Source organism: Ranitomeya imitator, chromosome 5 (genome assembly GCF_032444005.1).
Source record: "Ranitomeya imitator isolate aRanImi1 chromosome 5, aRanImi1.pri, whole genome shotgun sequence".
Taxonomy (NCBI): Eukaryota; Metazoa; Chordata; class Amphibia; order Anura; family Dendrobatidae; genus Ranitomeya; species Ranitomeya imitator.
This window is the reverse complement of record NC_091286.1, coordinates 488,002,838-488,021,264: the sequence shown is the minus strand read 5'-3', so window position 1 is coordinate 488,021,264 and position 18,427 is coordinate 488,002,838. Positions and strand designations below refer to the sequence as shown.

The following is an 18,427-nucleotide window of genomic DNA, read 5'->3' as shown; positions in this document are numbered from 1 at the left end:
CCGGGTTCCCTCTGCAGCTTATTCAGCAAGTGCTAGTCATCTCTAGTGATGACGTACCAGCTTCTTGAATGTGAGTGCTATAGTTAATCGCTGCCATATGCAGTGATTAACACATGAATGCCCAGGCTAATGATTGACTGCAGAGGTTGCATGTATTTAATTATAAAATCATCATTGCAGGGCAGTTAACCAAGGCTAATGAAACTTCCTGAGAAGCAGTGATGGAGTGGTGGGGTATTTTCTAAGTGTGTTATTTTGCTATTTTATCACATCTAAGCTCGGACAACTCCTAACATTTTAAGATGGCTTCAAGAACATAAAAAATAATCCATTCCTCTTCAGAGCATATTGTGGCACATACATTGTGCTACACATTTCACTGGACCTTGCTGGATAAGTTCACCCTCTTCTATACTATAACAGCCCATTGCTTCCTAGCCCCTTCTCATGACGCTAGTTGTCTCCTTGGTCCTTTCTGCTCCAGAGGTGGTTCCTCTCAGATACTGCAGTTAGATTTGTGATATACGAGAGAGGAAATAGTTATATGGTCAATCACTTGACAATTCATTTGATGGACAACTAAAGAGAGCGCCTGGTGCTACAGAATCTACTACTATTATCTAAATAATGATTATTTTTATTTCTTTTTTACTGATAGAAGCCTAAACCTTATTGGGATGGTTAAGGAGCCACAAATATAAAGAGCAAACACTCCCAATGACCACTGGCTAGCGACTAGTATAATTTAGAAATGTATTTCTACAGTGAGGTTATATTTTTTTCTATTGTAATACTTACTTGAACTTGCTCATCCCAACCAAGTGAGTTATCGATGTCTACATTAGGTAAATCTGGCCACACCTGATAAAAATAAAATCACAATGAAAAAAATATATTAATTCTTGATATTGCACCAAAATGAAACATTGACACATTTTATGTGCAATTTGAAATACAATGTCTACTACATTACATAGGAAATATACGGTAATACAATATACATTCCATATCTGGATATACCAATGACATTTTTTGGTTTTACCATACCTTGCCCCATAAAATGTCACTTTTGTCATCCCATTTTATAAACACATCCTTGTCCCTTCCATTTGTGAAAGCAGGGTATGGTTCAGTCTCATTTCCTGCAATAGCTGGATCCTATAGTAAAGAAACGTCATGTCAGGCAAGTAAATATGAAAAATATAGAAATATAGTTTTTCTTATGTATTTGTGCATATGTTCAAATTTTATCAAGTAATTTAAAGATTAAAATCCCATATGTTCCGGTAACAGAAACGGTAACATCTTTCTCACATGTAACTAAAATAAGTGGACATGATAATCTACCATGACCAGAAATCATTATAAAATGCATTCTTTCTATTGGACGGATGTCATATTCTTAGATATGGCACAGGGAAGAGTGTGATTGTGACAAAAGTACTATTTCATCAGAAACCATCCATCATGGTAAAGGGCTCTGCAAAAGTAAGAAACAGTAAAATGCTAAGTGACGTAGGATGGTATGTTGAATGTTTGCACTTTTTCTGCAAACTTTTAAAGTGTAGCGTACAGCAAACATTTGGCACAAAATAACTGATATGTCATGAAATAAAATATAATGGTACAGCATACTTCATTTAATTATCTGCATCTTGTGGTTTTTTTACACTAAAAACAAGGCATAACTTTCTAGAATTTTGGCTTTAACAGTTGAAAAGAAAGCTACAACAAAAGTAGGTACACACCTACTGTATTCTTGGAATCAGTGAAGTTCACGGCTTATGTGTCATTTCTTAACTTTTGACATAATATGCCAAAACAAGCAAACGTTTATAAAGAAAATATAACTCTATTTTTCTGACTGTATATTTTTCACACTATTTTCTGGAAGCAACCATCTTGCCTGACTTGCTACTCTGAGATGCAGCTTAGGCTGGTTTCACATTTGCGTTTAAAAATGCAGCGTTTTAAATGCAAATGCATATGGTGAAAAAACGCGTTTAAACGTGTTTAAACGCTGCATTTTAAAGGCGCATGCGTTTTTGCATGTTTTAACACAAACGCGGCGTTTTGATGCGTTTACATGCGTTTTTTCCTGCGTTTGCGTTTTTGAAACGCATGATGAGAAGTGTGTGACAGCTGCCAATCATCAAAATCAACTAGAAAACCCACTATAAACAGAAATACCTAGGGTTAGGGTTAGTGTTAGGATCCCTAGTAACCCTAGGGATCCTAACCCTAACCCTAAACCTAAAACACAAACTCTAACCCTAACCCTAAAACACAAACTCTAACCCTAACACAAACTCTAACACAAACTGTAACACAAACTCTAACCCTAACCATAACACAAACTCTAACACAAACTCTAACCCTAACCCTAACACAAACTCTAACCCTAACCGTAACCCAAAAACGCAAACTCTAACCCTGACCCTAACCCTAAAACACAAACTCTAAGCCTAACCCTAACCCAAACTCTAACCCTAACCCTAACCCTAGGGACCCTAACCCTAACCCTAGGGATCCTAACCCTAACCCAAACGCTAAAACACAAACTCTAACCCTAACCCTAACCCTAAAACACAAACTCTAACCCTAACCATAACACAAACTCTAACACAAACTCTAACACAAACTCTAACACAAACTCTAACACAAACTCTAATCCTAACCCTAACCCTAACACAAGCTCTAACCCTAACCGTAACCCAAAAACACAAACTCTAACCCTAACCCTATCCCTAAAACACAAACTCTAAGCCTAGCCCTAACCCAAACTCTAACCCTAACCCTAACCCTAGGGACCCTAACCCTAACCCTAGGGATTCTTACCCTAACCCAAACCCTAAAACACAAACTCTAACCCTAACCCTAACCCTAAAACACAAACTCTAACCCTAGGGATCCTAACCCTAACCCTAAGGGATCCTAACCCTAACCCTTAGGGTTAGGGTTAGGATCCCTTAGGGTTAGGGTTGGGGGGTGGCTTATCTGTGTGTATTCTTCTGTTTTTCTATAAAAACGCATGCGTTTAAAAATGCATGCAAACACATGTGTGTTGTGAATTCAGCTTTTGGGCTCCCTCCGGTGGTTGTAGAGGGTAATGCAGTTGTGCCTGGACTGCAGGAGTGGACAGGTGTATCCACTAATTGCAAAACTGACTGGGGTATATAGCTTTGCAGGATCCTTTAGTCAGTGCCAGTTGACCATTGTTCTGGAAGGATTAACTTCCCTGCTGGTCTCTCCAGTTTGCTGTGCTTTTCTACAAAGATAAGTCCTGGCTTTGTTTTTGCTGTCCACCTGCAGTGGACCTTATAGTTCTGTGCTTTTTCATGTGTCTTTAGTCAGATGTGGTGATCCGTATTTTCTGCGGTGGATATTTTCTAGTGTTTTTATACTGACCGCATAGTATTCTGTTCTGCTCTTTCTTTTTAGCTAGTATGGCCTCCTATGCTAAAATCTGATTTCATATCTGCGTATGTTATTTCCCTCTCCTCTCACAGTCAATATTTGTGGGGGGCTATCTATCCTTTGGGGATTTTCTCTGAGGCAAGATAGGTTTCCTGTTTCTGTCTGTAGGGGTAGTTAGATCTTAGGCTGTGCCGAGGGGTCTAGGGAGTGTTATGTACCCCCCACGGCTACTTCTAGTTGCGCTGCTAGGTTCAGGGTTTGCGGTCAGTACAGGGACCACCTTCTCCAGAGTCCGTATCATGCTGCTCCTAGGCCACCAGATCATAACAGTACAACTGACCCACAATGAGTTAATTGCATCTCAGAAGAAGGGCGGGAAGCTTTTGAGCCATTTTTTTTCCTTAGCCTGTTTGGTATTTTCCTCCCTCTTTACCTCTGGGTGGCTATGGAGTCTAGTATTAACATGAATGTTCAGGAGTTAGTTTCTCGGGTGGATCAGCTTGCTGCTAGGGTACAGGGTATTTCAGATTTCATTGTTCAAACTCCTGCCTTAGAACATAAGATTCCCACTCCTGATTTATTCTTTGGTGACAGATCCAAATTTCTGAGTTTCAAAAATAAATGTAAACTGTTTTTTGCATTAAGACCCCGCTCTTCTGGTGATCCAATTCAGCAGGTTAAAATCATCATATCTCTGCTGCGTGGTGACCCACAGGATTGGTCATTTTCCCTGGAATCTGGCAATCCTGCTTTGCTTAATGTTGATTCGTTCTTTCAGGCATTGGGGTTGTTGTATGATGAGCCTAATTCTGTGGATCAGGCTGAGAAAATCTTGTTAGCCCTGTGTCAAGGTCAAGAAGCGGCAGAATTGTATTGTCAGAAATTTAGAAAATGGTCTGTACTGACTAAATGGAATGAGGATGCCTTGGCGGCAATTTTCAGAAAGGGTCTTTCTGAATCCGTTAAAGATGTTATGGTGGGGTCCCCCACGCCTGCTGGTCTGAGTGATTCTATGTCTCTGGCCATTCAGATTGATCTGCGCTTGCGCGAGCGCAGAGTTGTGCACACTGTGGCGTTGCCCTCTGAGCGGAGCCCTGAGCCTATGCAGTGTGATAGGATTTTGTCTAGAGCTGAACGTCAAACATTCAGGCGTCAGAATAGGTTGTGTTTTTACTGCGGCGATTCTGCTCATGTTATTTCTGATTGCCCTAAGTGTACTAAGAGAATCGCTAGTTCTGTTGCCATCAGTACTATACAACCTAAATTTCTGTTATCCGTGACCTTGATCTGCTCATTATCATCATTTTCTGTCATGGCATTGGTGGATTCAGGCGCCGCTCTGAAGTTAATGGACTTAGAATTTGCCAGACGTTGTGGTTTTCCCTTGCAGCCTTTGCAGAGCCCTATTCCTTTGAGGGGCATTGATGCTACACCGTTGGCTAAAAATAAGCCTCAGTTTTGGACACAGCTGGCCATGCGCATGGCGCCAGCCCATCAGGAAGATTGTCGTTTTCTGGTGTTGCATAATTTGCATGATGATATTGTGCTGGGTTTTCCATGGTTGCAGCTACATAATCCGGTGTTAGATTAGTTGACTAGTTGTGGTTGTCAGGGGGTTCATGATCAGGTTCCTTTGATGTCAATTTCCTCTTCCCCCTCTTCTGAAGTTCCTGAGTTTTTGTCTGACTTCCAGGATGTATTCGATGAGCCCAAGTCCAGTTCCCTTCCACCGAATAGGGACTGTGATTGTGCTATTGACTTGATTCCAGGTTGTAAGTTCCCTAAGGGCCGACTTTTCAAACTTTCTGTGCCTGAACATACCGCCATGCGGAGCTATGTTAAGGAGTCTTTGGAGAAAGGGCATATTCGGCCATCTTCTTCACCGTTGGGAGCGGGGTTCTTTTTTGTTGCCAAGAAGGATGGCTCCTTGAGACCCTGTATTGATTATCGCCTCTTGAATAAGATCACGGATTAATTTCAATACCCCTTGCCTTTGCTTACTGATTTGTTTGCTAGGATTAAGGGGTCTAGCTGGTTTACTAAGATTGACCTTCGAGGGGCATATAATCTTATTCGTATCAAGCAGGGTGACGAATGGAAAACTGCATTTAATACGCCCGAAGGCCATTTTGAATACCTTGTGATGCCATTTGGACTCTCTAATGCCCCATCTGTGTTCCAATCCGTCATGCATGATATCTTTCGGAGTTATCTTGATAAATTCATGGTTGTATATTTGGATGATATTTTGATTTTTTCCAATGATTGGGAGTCTCATGTGAAACAGGTCAGGATGGTATTTCAGATCCTCTGTAATAATGCTTTATTTGTGAAGGGGTCAAGTGCCTCTTTGGAGTGCAGAAGGTTTCTTTTTTGGGTTTCATTTTTTCTCCCTCATCTATAGAAATGGATCCGGTTAAGGTTCAGGCCATTCATGATTGGATTCAGCCCACATCTGTGAGGAGCCTTCAGAAATTCTTGGGCTTTGCTAATTTTTATCATTGTTTCATTGCCAACTTCTCCAGTGTGGCTAAACCTCTAACCGATTTGACCAAGAAAGGCGCTGATGTGACGAATTGGTCCTCCGCGGCTGTTTCTGCCTTTCAGGAGCTTAAACGCCAATTTACTTCTGCCCCTGTGTTGCGTCAGCCAGATGTTTCTCTTCCATTTCAGGTTGATGTTGACGCGTCTGAGATTGGGGTAGGTGTTGTGAATTCTGTTGTCGGGCTCCCTCCTGTGGTCATGAATGGTACTTCGGCTGGTTCTGTCCATGGATTTCCTCTGGTGGGTGTTTCTGAGTTTCACAGGTGACGAGGTTAATTTGTTAGCTGCTGCTCTATTTAACTCCACTTAGATCTTTGCTCCATGCCACCTGTCAATGTTCCAGTATTGGTCTGTTCACTCCTGGATCGTTCTTGTGACCTGTCTTCCCATCAGAAGCTAAGTTCCAGCTTGTATTTCTTTGGTTTGCTATTTTTTCTGTCCAGCATGCTATTTAATTTGTTGTCTTGCTTGCTGGAAGCTCTGGGACGCAGAGGGAGCGCCTCCGCACCGTGAGTCGGTGCGGAGGGTCTTTTTGCGCCCTCTGTGTGGTCTTTTTGTAGGTTTTTGTGCTGACCGCAAAGTAACCTTTCCTATCCTTGGTCTGTTCAGTAAGTCGGGCCTCACTTTGCTAAATCTATTTCATCTCTGTGTTTGTATTTTCATCTTTACTCACAGTCATTATATGTGGGGGGCTGCCTTTTCCTTTGGGGAATTTCTCTGAGGCAAGGTAGGCTTTATTTTTCTATCTTCAGGGCTAGCTAGTTTCTTAGGCTGTGCCGAGTTGCATAGGGAGCGTTAGGCGCAATCCACGGCTATTTCTAGTGTGTTTGATAGGTTTAGGGATTGCGGTCAGCAGAGTTCCCACGTCCCAGAGCTCGTCCTTATTATCAGTAACTATCAGGTCATTCCGTGTGCTCTTAACCATCAGGTCCATTATTGTCCTCACCACCAGGTCATAACAGTACAGGTGGCCCAAAGTACTAATGCATCTCAATAGAGGGATAAGAGAAGTTCTGAGACCATTTTTTTTTCATTGCAGTGTGTTTTGTCTATATTTTCCGCTTTACCTCTGGGTGGTTCAGGACACTGGTGTAAACATGGACATTCAAGGTCTGTCCTCTTGGATGGATAATCTCACTACAAGGATACAAAACATTCAAGATTTTGTGGTTCAGAATCCGATGTCAGAGCCTAGGATTTCAATTCCTGATTTGTTTTTTGGTGATAGATCTAAGATCTTGAATTTCAAAAATAATTGTAAATTGTTTCTTGCCTTGAAACCTTGCTCCTCAGGTGACCCTGTTCAACAAGTAAAGATCATTATTTCTTTGTTACGTGGTGACCCTCAAGACTGGGCATTTTCCCTTGCGCCAGGAGATCCGGCATTGCGTGATGTTGATGCATTTTTCCTGGCGCTTGGATTGCTTTATGACGAACCTAATTCAGTGGATCAGGCAGAGAAAATCTTGCTGGCTCTGTGTCAGGGTCAGGATGAAGCGGAGATATATTGTCAGAAGTTTAGAAAGTGGTCTGTGCTCACTCAGTGGAATGAATGTGCCTTGGCAGCAATCTTCAGAAAGGGTCTCTCTGAAGCCCTTAAGGATGTCATGGTGGGGTTTCCCATGCCTGCTGGTCTGAATGAGTCTATGTCCTTGGCCATTCAGATCGATCGACGCTTGCGTGAGCGTAAAGCTGTGCACCATTTGGCGGTACTATCTGAGCATGGGCCTGAGCCTATGCAATGTGATAGGACTTTGACCAGAGCTGAACGGCAAGAACACAGACGTCGGAATGGGCTATGTTTTTACTGTGGTGATTCCACTCATGCTATCTCCGATTGTCCTAAGCGCACTAAGCGGTTCGCTAGGTCTGCCACCATTGGTACGGTACAGTCTAAATTTCTATTGTCTGTTACTCTGATTTGCTCTTTGTCATCCTATTCTGTTATGGCATTTGTGGATTCAGGCGCTGCCCTGAATTTGATGGACTTGGAGTATGCTAGGCGCTGTGTTTTTTTCTTGGAGCCCTTGCAGTATCCTATTCCATTGAGAGGAATTGATGCTACGCCTTTGGCCAAGAATAAGCCTCAGTATTGGACCCAATTGACCATGTGCATGGCTCCTGCACATCAGGAGGATATCCGCTTTCTGGTGTTGCATAATCTGCATGATGTGGTCGTTTTGGGGTTGCCATGGCTACAGGTTCATAATCCAGTATTGGACTGGAAATCTATGTCTGTGTCCAGCTGGGGTTGCCAGGGGGTACATGGTGATGTTCCATTTTTGTCTATTTCGTCTTCCACTCCTTCTGAAGTTCCAGAGTTTTTGTCGAATTATCGGGATGTATTTGATGAGCCCAAAGCCAGTGCCCTACCTCCTCATAGGGATTGCGATTGTGCAATTAATTTGATTCCTGGTAGTAAGTTTCCTAAGGGCCGATTGTTCAATTTATCTGTGCCAGAACATGCCGCTATGCGGAGTTATATAAAGGAATCCTTGGAGAAAGGCCATATTCGCCCGTCGTCATCACCGTTAGGAGCAGGGTTCTTTTTTGTGGCCAAGAAGGATGGTTCTTTGAGACCTTGTATTGATTACCGCCTTCTTAATAAAATTTCAGTCAAATTTCAGTATCCTTTGCCGTTGCTGTCTGATTTGTTTGCTCGTATTAAAGGGGCTAGTTGGTTCACCAAGATAGATCTTCGAGGGGCGTATAATCTTGTGCGTATTAAACAAGGCGATGAATGGAAAACAGCATTTAATACGCCCGAGGGCCATTTTGAGTACCTGATTATGCCATTCGGGCTTTCCAATTCTCCATCAGTATTTCAGTCCTTTATGCATGACATCTTCCGAGAGTACCTGGATAAATTCCTGATTGTGTATTTGGATGATATTTTGGTCTTTTCGGATGATTGGGAGTCTCATGTGAAGCAGGTCAGAATGGTGTTCCAGGTCCTTCGTGCAAATTCCTTGTTTGTGAAGGGGTCAAAGTGTCTCTTTGGAGTTCAGAAGGTTTCATTTTTGGGGTTCATTTTTTCCCCTTCTACAGTCATGGCCAAAAGTTTTGAGAATGACACCAAAATTATATTTTCACATGATCTGCTGCCCTCTGGTTTTTATTAGTGTTTGTCTGATGTCTATATCACATACAGAAATATAATTGCAATCATATTATGAGTACCAATAGGTTATATTGACAGTTAGAATGAGTTAATGCAGCAAGTCAATATTTGCAGTGTTGACTAGGGTTGACCGAAACGGGTCGTTCATTTTCAAAAGTCGCCGACTTTTGGCAAAGTCGGGTTTCATGAAACCCGATCCGACCCCTGTGCGGGGTCGGCCATGCGGTACGCGACTTTCGCGCCAAAGTCGCGTTTCAATGACGCGAAAAGCGCCATTTCTCAGCCAATGAAGGTAAACGCAGAGTGTGGGCAGCGTGATGACATAGGTCCTGGTCCCCACCATCTTAGAGAAGGGCATTGCAGTGATTGGCTTGCTGTCTGCGGCGTCACAGGGGCTATAAAGGGGAGTTCCCGCCGACCGCCATGTTACTGCTGCTGATCTGAGCTTAGGGAGAGGTTGCTGCCGCTTCGTCAGAAGCAGGGATAGCGTTAGGCAGGGTCCATTAACCACCAAACCGCTTGTGCTGTAGCGATTTCCACTGCCCAACACCACCTTCGGTGTGCAGGGACAGTGGAAGCTACATTTTTTTTTTTCCCCCTCAGCGCTGTAGCTCATTGGGCTGCCCTAGAAGGCTCCCTGATAGCTGCATTGCTGTGTGTACGCCGCTGTGCAAACCAACTGCTTTTTTCAAAGCACAAATCCTCTTGTTCCTTCCTTTCTGCACAGCTATCTTTTTGGTTTGTACACACTTTTTATTTAATTTGTGCATCAGTTCACTCCTTATTGCTGCCTGCCATACCTGGCAGAGATTACTGCAGGGAGATAGTAATTGAAGGACACTCCTTGTTTTTTTTTTTTTTTTTTGTGGGAGATTAAGATTGACATTTCTGCTAGAGTGCCATCCCTGTCTGTGTCATCTCTCACTCAGTGGGCCATAGAAAGCCTATTTATTTTTTTGCTTGATTTGGGTTATAAAATCTACCTGAAAAAATCACTACATCAATCAGTGGGAGAAAAATATTGGCCTCAGGGCTTGTGTGCCACTCTTGACTCCTGTGTGCATCATCACTCACTCAGTGGGCCATAGAAAGCCTATTTATTTTTTTGCTTGAATTTGGTTCTAAAATCTACCTGAAAAAATCACTACATCAATCAGTGGGAGAAAAATATTGGCCTCAGGGCTTGTGTGCCACTCCTGACTCCTGTGTGCATCATCACTCACTCAGTGGGCCATAGAAAGCCCATTTTTTTTTTTTTGCTTTATTTGGGTTCTAAATTCTACCTGAAAAAATCAATAAATCAATCAGTGGGAGATTAATATTGGCCTTTGGGCTTGTGTGCCAGTCCTAAGCGTGCCATCTCTCTCTCTCAGATAGTGGGCCATAGAAAGCCTATTTATTTATTTTTTTTTATTGGGTTTATAAATTTTCCCTGGAAAAAAAAAAAAAGTGGGAGATTAATATTGGCCTCTGGGCTTGTGTGCCAGTCCTGAGCGTGCCATCTCTCTCACAAATAGTGGGCCATAGAAAGCCTATTTATTTATTTTTTTTTGGTTTTATAAATTCTCCCTTAAAAAAAAAGGGAGATTAATATTGGCCTTTGGGCTTGTGTGCCAGTCCTAAGCGTGCCATCTCTCTCTGTCTCTCAGATAGTGGGCCATAGAAAGCCTATTTATTATTTTTTTTATTGGGCTTATAAATTTTCCCTGGAACAAGAAAAAAAAACTGGGAGATAAATATTGGCCTCTGGGCTTGTGTGCCACTCCTGACTCCTGTGTGCGTCATCTCTCACTCAGTGGGCCATAGAAAGCCTTTTTTTGTTTTATTTGTTTTCTAAATTCTCCCTGAAAAAATCATTTTATTTTATTTGGTTTCTAAATTCTTCCTGAAAAAATCATTTTATTCTATTTTTTTTTTCCTAAAGTCTCCCTGAAAAAAAAAAAAAAAAAAAAATCAGTGGGAGATTAATATTGCCCTTTCTGCTTGTGTGCTAGTCTTGACTCCTGGGTGTGCCATCTCTCTCTCTCTCTCCAATTGTGGGCCATAGAAAGCCTATTATTTTTTTAGCTTGATTTGGGTTCCAAAATCTACCTGAAAAAATCACTACATCAATCAGTGGGAGATAAATATTGGCCTCTGGGCTTGTGTGCCACTCCTGACTCCTGTGTGCGTCATCTCTCACTCAGTGGGCCATAGAAAGCCTTTTTTTTGTTTTATTTGTTTTCTAAATTCTCCCTGAAAAAATCATTTTATTTTATTTGGTTTCTAAATTCTTCCTGAAAAAATCATTTTATTCTATTTTTTTTTCCTAAAGTCTCCCTGAAAAAAACAAAACAAAAAACAAATCAGTGGGAGATTAATATTGCCCTTTCTGCTTGTGTGCCAGTCTTGACTCCTGGGTGTGCCATCTCTCTCTCTCTCTCCAATTGTGGGCCATAGAAAGCCTATTATTTTTTTTAGCTTGATTTGGGTTCCAAAATCTACCTGAAAAAATCACTACATCAATCAGTGGGAGATAAATATTGGCCTCTGGGCTTGTGTGCCACTCCTGACTCCTGTGAGCGTCATCTCTCACTCAGTGGGCCATAGAAAGCCTTTTTTTGTTTTATTTGTTTTCTAAATTCTCCCTGAAAAAATCATTTTATTTTATTTGGTTTCTAAATTCTTCCTGAAAAAATCATTTTATTCTATTTTTTTTTTCCTAAAGTCTCCCTGAAAAAAAACAAAAAAAAACAAATCAGTGGGAGATTAATATTGCCCTTTCTGCTTGTGTGCCAGTCTTGACTCCTGGGTGTGCCATCTCTCTCTCTCTCTCCAATTGTGGGCCATAGAAAGCCTATTATTTTTTTAGCTTGATTTGGGTTCCAAAATCTACCTGAAAAAATCACTACATCAATCAGTGGGAGATAAATATTGGCCTCTGGGCTTGTGTGCCACTCCTGACTCCTGTGTGCGTCATCTCTCACTCAGTGGGCCATAGAAAGCCTTTTTTTGTTTTATTTGTTTTCTAAATTCTCCCTGAAAAAATCATTTTATTTTCTTTGGTTTCTAAATTCTTCCTGAAAAAATCATTTTATTCTATTTTTTTTTTTCCTAAAGTCTCCCTGAAAAAAAAAAAAAAAATCAAATCAGTGGGAGATTAATATTTACATTTGTGCTTCAGTGACAGTCCTGCGTGTGTGGCATCTCTCTCATTTGTTGCCACCAACAACAGAGTGTGTAACATTGTGCCTGATTTTCGTTGTGGTCTCACTCACCTGTAAAGGGGTAGCTAAATCATACTGAAGTTATAGCTCACCGTGTAATTTGTGTGACAGCAACAAATACCATTAGTTTGTTTACGTTTTTAAAACAATGAGGAAGTATGGTGGAAGAGGTCGTGGCCGGGGGCGTTCATTGTCAGCTGGTAATGAGGGTAGTGGTAGTGGTGGAGCATCAGCTGGTCGTGGGAAAAAAAATATTGCACCTAAGTCTGGAGCTGTGGAGCCAGGTTCGTCGTCTGGCTACACAAGGCCTCGAACGCTCCCTTTTCTGGGAGTAGGAAAACCGCTTTTAAAGCCGGAGCAGCAAGAGCAAGTTTTGGCTTATCTTGCTGACTCAGCCTCTAGCTCTTTTGCCTCCTCTCGTGAAACTGGTAAATGTCAAAGCAGCGAGTCGTTAGTGGATGTTCACGGTCAGGGACAAGTCGCTTCCTTGTCCTCTTCAGCAAAAACAACAACAGAGAAGAATGCAGCAGGCGACACAACGGGTTACTCCATGGAGCTCTTTACACATACCGTCCCTGGCTTAGAAAGTGAAGCAGTTAACAGTCCATGCCCATTACAAGTTGAATCTGACATGGAGTGCACTGATGCACAGCCACAGCCAGACTACTATGCTGGTCCTTTGACTCAGACCACAACATTGCCCTCGCAGGGTGCTGATCAAGAATCAGACCCTGATGAGACTATGTTGCCCCATCACGAACGCTATACCACCGACCGACACGGTGACACAGACGAAGTTGCACACGAGCTACAAGAAGAGGTAATTGATGACCCAGTTCTTGACCCCGATTGGCAGCCATTGGGGGAACAGGGTGCAGGCGGCAGCAGTTCTGAAGCGGAGGAGGAGGGGCCGCAGCAGGCATCAACATCGCAACAGGTTCCATCTGCCGGGCCCGTATCTTGCCCAAAACGCGTGGCAAAGCTAAAACCTGTTGGAGGACAGCGTGGCCATCCGGTTAAAGCTCAGTCTGCAATGCCTGAAAAGGTATCCGATGCTAGAAAGAGTGCAGTCTGGCATTTTTTTAAACAACATCCAATTGATCAGCGCAAAGTCATCTGTCAAAAATGTTCAACTACCTTAAGCAGAGGACAGAATCTGAAAAGTCTCAATACAAGTTGCATGCATAGACATTTAACCACCATGCATTTGCAAGCCTGGACTAACTACCAAACGTCCCTTAAGGTTGTAGCACCCTCGGCCAATGAAGCTAGTCAGCAACGCAACATCCCTTCCGGCAGTGTAGGGCCACCATTTTCCGCACCACCTGCAGTATCTGTGCAGGTTTCTTTGCCAGGCCAAAGCCGTCAGGGTCAGGGAATCACCAGTTTCGTAGTAGGAAACACTGCATCTAGGGCACCGGTGGCAACAATACCATCTCCCACCGTCTCTCAGTCTGCCATGTCCACCGGCACCCCCGCTAGTTCCACGATCTCCAGCTCTCCAGTCCAGCTCACCCTACATGAGACTATGGTTAGAAAAAGGAAGTACTTAGCCTCGCATCCGCGTACACAGGGTTTGAACGCACACATAGCTAGACTAATCTCGTTAGAGATGATGCCCTACCGGTTAGTTGAAAGCGAAGCTTTCAAAGCCCTGATGGACTACGCTGTACCACGCTACAAGCTACCCAGTCGACACTTTTTTCCAGAAAAGCCATCCCAGCCCTCCACCAGCATGTTAAAGAGCGCATCGTCCATGCACTCAGGCAATCTGTGAGCACAAAGGTGCACCTGACAACAGATGCATGGACCAGTAGGCATGGCCAGGGACGTTACGTGTCCATCACGGCACACTGGGTAAATGTGGTGGATGCAGGGTCCACAGGGGACAGCAAGTTTGGGACAGTTCTGCCTAGCCCACGGTCTAGGAAACAATTGGCTGTAGCCGTTCGCACCCCTTCCTCCTCCTCTTCGTCCTCCTGCAGAAGCGAGAGCTCGTCCACAGACCGCAGTCGCACAACCACTCCATCCGCAGCTGCCACTGTTGCACACCAGGTCTCCCATTATGGGGCAGCTACTGGCAAACGTCAGCACCCTGTATTGGCTATGAAGTGTTTGGGCGACAACAGACACACCGCGGAAGTTCTGTCCGAGTTCTTGCAGAAAGAAACGCAGTCGTGGCTGGGCACTGTAGATCTTGAGGCAGGCAAGGTAGTGAGTGATAACGGAAGGAATTTCATGGCTGCCATCTCCCTTTCCCAACTGAAACACATTCCTTGCCTGGCTCACACCTTAAACCTGGTGGTGCAGTGCTTCCTGAAAAGTTATCCGGGGTTATCCGACCTGCTCCTCAAAGTGCGTGGACTTTGCTCACATATCCGCCGTTCGCCCGTACACTCCAGCCGTATGCAGACCTATCAGCGTTCTTTGAACCTTCCCCAGCATCGCCTAATCATAGACGTTGCAACAAGGTGGAACTCAACACTGCACATGCTTCAGAGACTGTGTGAACAGAGGTGGGCTGTTATGTTTTTGTGGGAGGATACACATACACGGGCAGGCAGTAGGATGGCAGACATGGAGTTGTCAGGTGTGCAGTGGTCAAAGATTCAAGACATGTGTCAAGTCCTTCAGTGTTTTGAGGAATGCACACGGCTGGTTAGTGCAGACAACGCCATAATAAGCATGAGCATCCCCCTAATGCGTCTGCTGATGCAAAGTTTGACGCACATAAAGGATCAGGCGTCTGCAGCTGAGGAAGAGGAAAGCCTTGATGACAGTCAGCCATTGCCTGGCCAGGGCAGTGTACAGGACGAGGTAGCGGGCGAAGAGGAGGAGGAGGACGAGGAGGATGATGGGGATGATTATATTTTTAATGAGGAAGCTTTTCCGGGGCCACTGGAAATTGGTGGCGCGGCAAGGCCGGGTTCTGGTTTTTTGAGGGACACAAGTGACGTGGATTTGCCTGAAACTGCCCCTCAACCAAGCACAACCGCAGATTTGAGAACTGGAACTTTGGCCCACATGGTGGATTATGCCTTACGTATCCTCAAAAGGGACACACGCATAATTAAAATGATGAATGATGACGATTACTGGTTGGCCTGCCTCCTTGATCCTCGCTATAAAGGCAAATTGCAAAATATAATGCCACATGAGAACTTGGAACTAATATTAGCAACCAAACAATCAACTCTTGTTGACCGTTTGCTTCTGGCATTCCCTGCACACAGCGCCCGTGATCGTTCTCACACGAGCTGCAGGGGCCAGCAGACCAGAGGAGTTAGAGGGGCAGAAATCAGAAGTGGCGTTGGCCAGAGGGGTTTTCTGACCAGGTTGTGGAGTGATTTTGCTATGACCGCAGACAGGACAGGTACTGCAGCATCAATTCAAAGTGACAGGAGACAACATTTGTCCAGTATGGTTACAAACTATTTTTCATCCCTTATCGATGTTCTCCCTCAACCGTCATTCCCATTTGATTACTGGCCATCAAAATTAGACACCTGGCCAGAATTGGCAGAATATGCATTGCAGGAGCTTGCTTGCCCGGCAGCTAGTGTCCTATCAGAAAGAGTATTCAGTGCTGCAGGTTCAATACTAACAGAAAAAAGGACTCGTCTGGCTACCCAAAATGTAGATGATCTAACCTTCATTAAAATGAACCACAACTGGATTTCGAAATCTTTTGCCCCACCTTGCATGGCTGGCACCTAGCTTTCCTATGAAAAGGTCTTGCCTGTGGACTATTCTGAATGCCTTTTCCAATCTCGTAATTTTCTGCACCTGATTGTCCAGCATACGACATGTTTACACCTCACTAAATGGCCAAACTCCCCACACGGGGCCGTGGTATCGACACTTGGCGACAGCACCCGTGAGAGTGCAGTTTGTCTGAAGAGGTGGGTGAGCCCGCTTTTGGTCGACGGCACTGCCACTGGGTCCCTCCTAGTACAATAAAGTGTCTCTGGCGGTGGTGGTGCGCACCCAACGTCAGACACACCGTTGTAATATGAGGGGCCCTGGGCCTGTACCGCCGGCCACAAGACAGTTTCCCCCCACCCCAGCTCAAACAGTGCTCTACCACTTGCAAAATTATCTCACAGCTCCACCAATGTTTAGTCTATGCGCTGACATCCTTCAATGCCTGCCACTGACAATACCATTGTATTGACATTTTTGTTATGTTAGGCCTTCGATGCCTGTCTGTGGTCACTCCTTCCACTAGGCCTCCACTGACCACACCACTGCTGCCCGTGTACCCCTGTAACCAATTTAAAATTGCCTACAGCCATGTGTTATTATTTTAGGCCTTCGATGCCTGTCTGCGGTGACTCCTTCCACTAGGCCTCCACTGACCACACCACTGCTGCCCGTGTACCCCTGGAACCAATTTAAAATTGCCTACAGCCATGTGTTATTATTTTAGGCCTTCGATGCCTGTCTGCGGTCACTCCTTCCACTAGGCCTCCACTGACCACACCACTGCTGCCCGTGTACCCCTGTAACCAATTTAAAATTGCCTACAGCCATGTGTTATTATTTTAGGCCTTCGATGCCTGTCTGTGGTCACTCCTTCCACTAGGCCTCCACTGACCACACCACTGCTGCCCGTGTACCCCTGTAACCAATTTAAAATTGCCTACAGCCATGTGTTATTATTTTAGGCCTTCGATGCCTGTCTGCGGTGACTCCTTCCACTAGGCCTCCACTGACCACACCACTGCTGCCCGTGTACCGCTGGAACCAATTTAAAATTGCCTACAGCCATGTGTTATTATTTTAGGCCTTCGATGCCTGTCTGCGGTCACTCCTTCCACTAGGCATCCACTGACCACACCACTGCTGCCCGTGTACCCCTGTAACCAATTTAAAATTGCCTACAGCCATGTGTTATTATTTTAGGCCTTCGATGCCTGTCTGCGGTCACTCCTTCCACTAGGCCTCCACTGACCACACCACTGCTGCCCGTGTACCCCTGGAACCAATTTAAAATTGCCTACAGCCATGTGTTATTATTTTAGGCCTTCGATGCCTGTCTGCGATGACTCCTTCCACTAGGCCTCCACTGACCACACCACTGCTGCCCGTGTACCCCTGGAACCAATTTAAAATTGCCTACAGCCATGTGTTATTATTTTAGGCCTTCGATGCCTGTCTGCGGTCACTCCTTCCACTAGGCCTCCACTGACCACACCACTGCTGCCCATGTACCCCTGGAACCAATTTAAAATTGCCTACAGCCGTGTGTTATTATTTTAGGCTTTCGATGCCTGTCTGCGGTCACTCCTTCCACTAGGCATCCACTGACCACACCACTGCTGCCCGTGTACCCCTGTAACCAATTTAAAATTGCCTACAGCCGTGTGTTATTATTTTAGGCCTTCGATGCCTGTCTGTGGTCACTCCTTCCACTAGGCCTCCACTGACCACACCACTGCTGCCCGTGTACCCCTGTAACCAATTTAAAATTGCCTACAGCCATGTGTTATTATTTTAGGCCTTCGATGCCTGTCTGTGGTCGCTCCTTCCACTAGGCCTCCACTGACCACACCACTGCTGCCCGTGTACCCCTGGAACCAATTTAAAATTGCCTACAGCCATGTGTTATTATTTTAGGCCTTCGATGCCTGTCTGCGGTCACTCCTTCCACTAGGCCTCCACTGACCACACCACTGCTGCCCGTGTACCCCTGGAACCAACATCAGAAAATATAAAAATAAGTATTTTGCTTATAAAAAAGAAAATACTGGAGAGATATCAAATGCAGACATTTTAACATTAAAAACAAACACATACAACAAAAATCTGGTACAGTACTAAAAATGGCCACCAGCTACAATAACTTTCTCCTGCAAGTAGTTAACTGAAAGGTTTTTTCAATTTTAAACACAGATATGGCATCCACCGAGTGTTGTCCTGTCGCGTCTTCTTTATATTATTGCCAAGAAGAAGCAAAACAATGAAAATAATAACATCATTATTTACCAAAAAATAGAGTAAGTCAAAACCACATTGCAAATAAACATTCATTACAAATAAAGAAGCAGGGCGCGTCCGAGGGTGAGTATATACCTAATAAGAATATAATCACCCTCGGACGCGCCCTGCTTCTTTCCGACAGCCTTCCTTCCTAAGA

At 44.2% G+C, this 18,427-nt stretch overlaps 1 protein-coding gene across 2 annotated transcripts in view; it reads right to left on the bottom strand.

The window, feature by feature from the left end:
- SI (sucrase-isomaltase) overlaps positions 1-18,427 on the bottom strand; it is a 427,600-nt gene that overhangs the window by 109,388 nt on the left and 299,785 nt on the right. For both annotated transcript variants that reach the window (XM_069727394.1, XM_069727395.1), the window contains 2 exons: positions 1,048-1,158; positions 799-861 (listed from right to left, as the gene is read on the bottom strand). In XM_069727394.1, the coding sequence (XP_069583495.1) occupies positions 799-861; positions 1,048-1,158 (174 nt within the window). The remainder of the gene's footprint in view (positions 1-798; positions 862-1,047; positions 1,159-18,427) is intronic.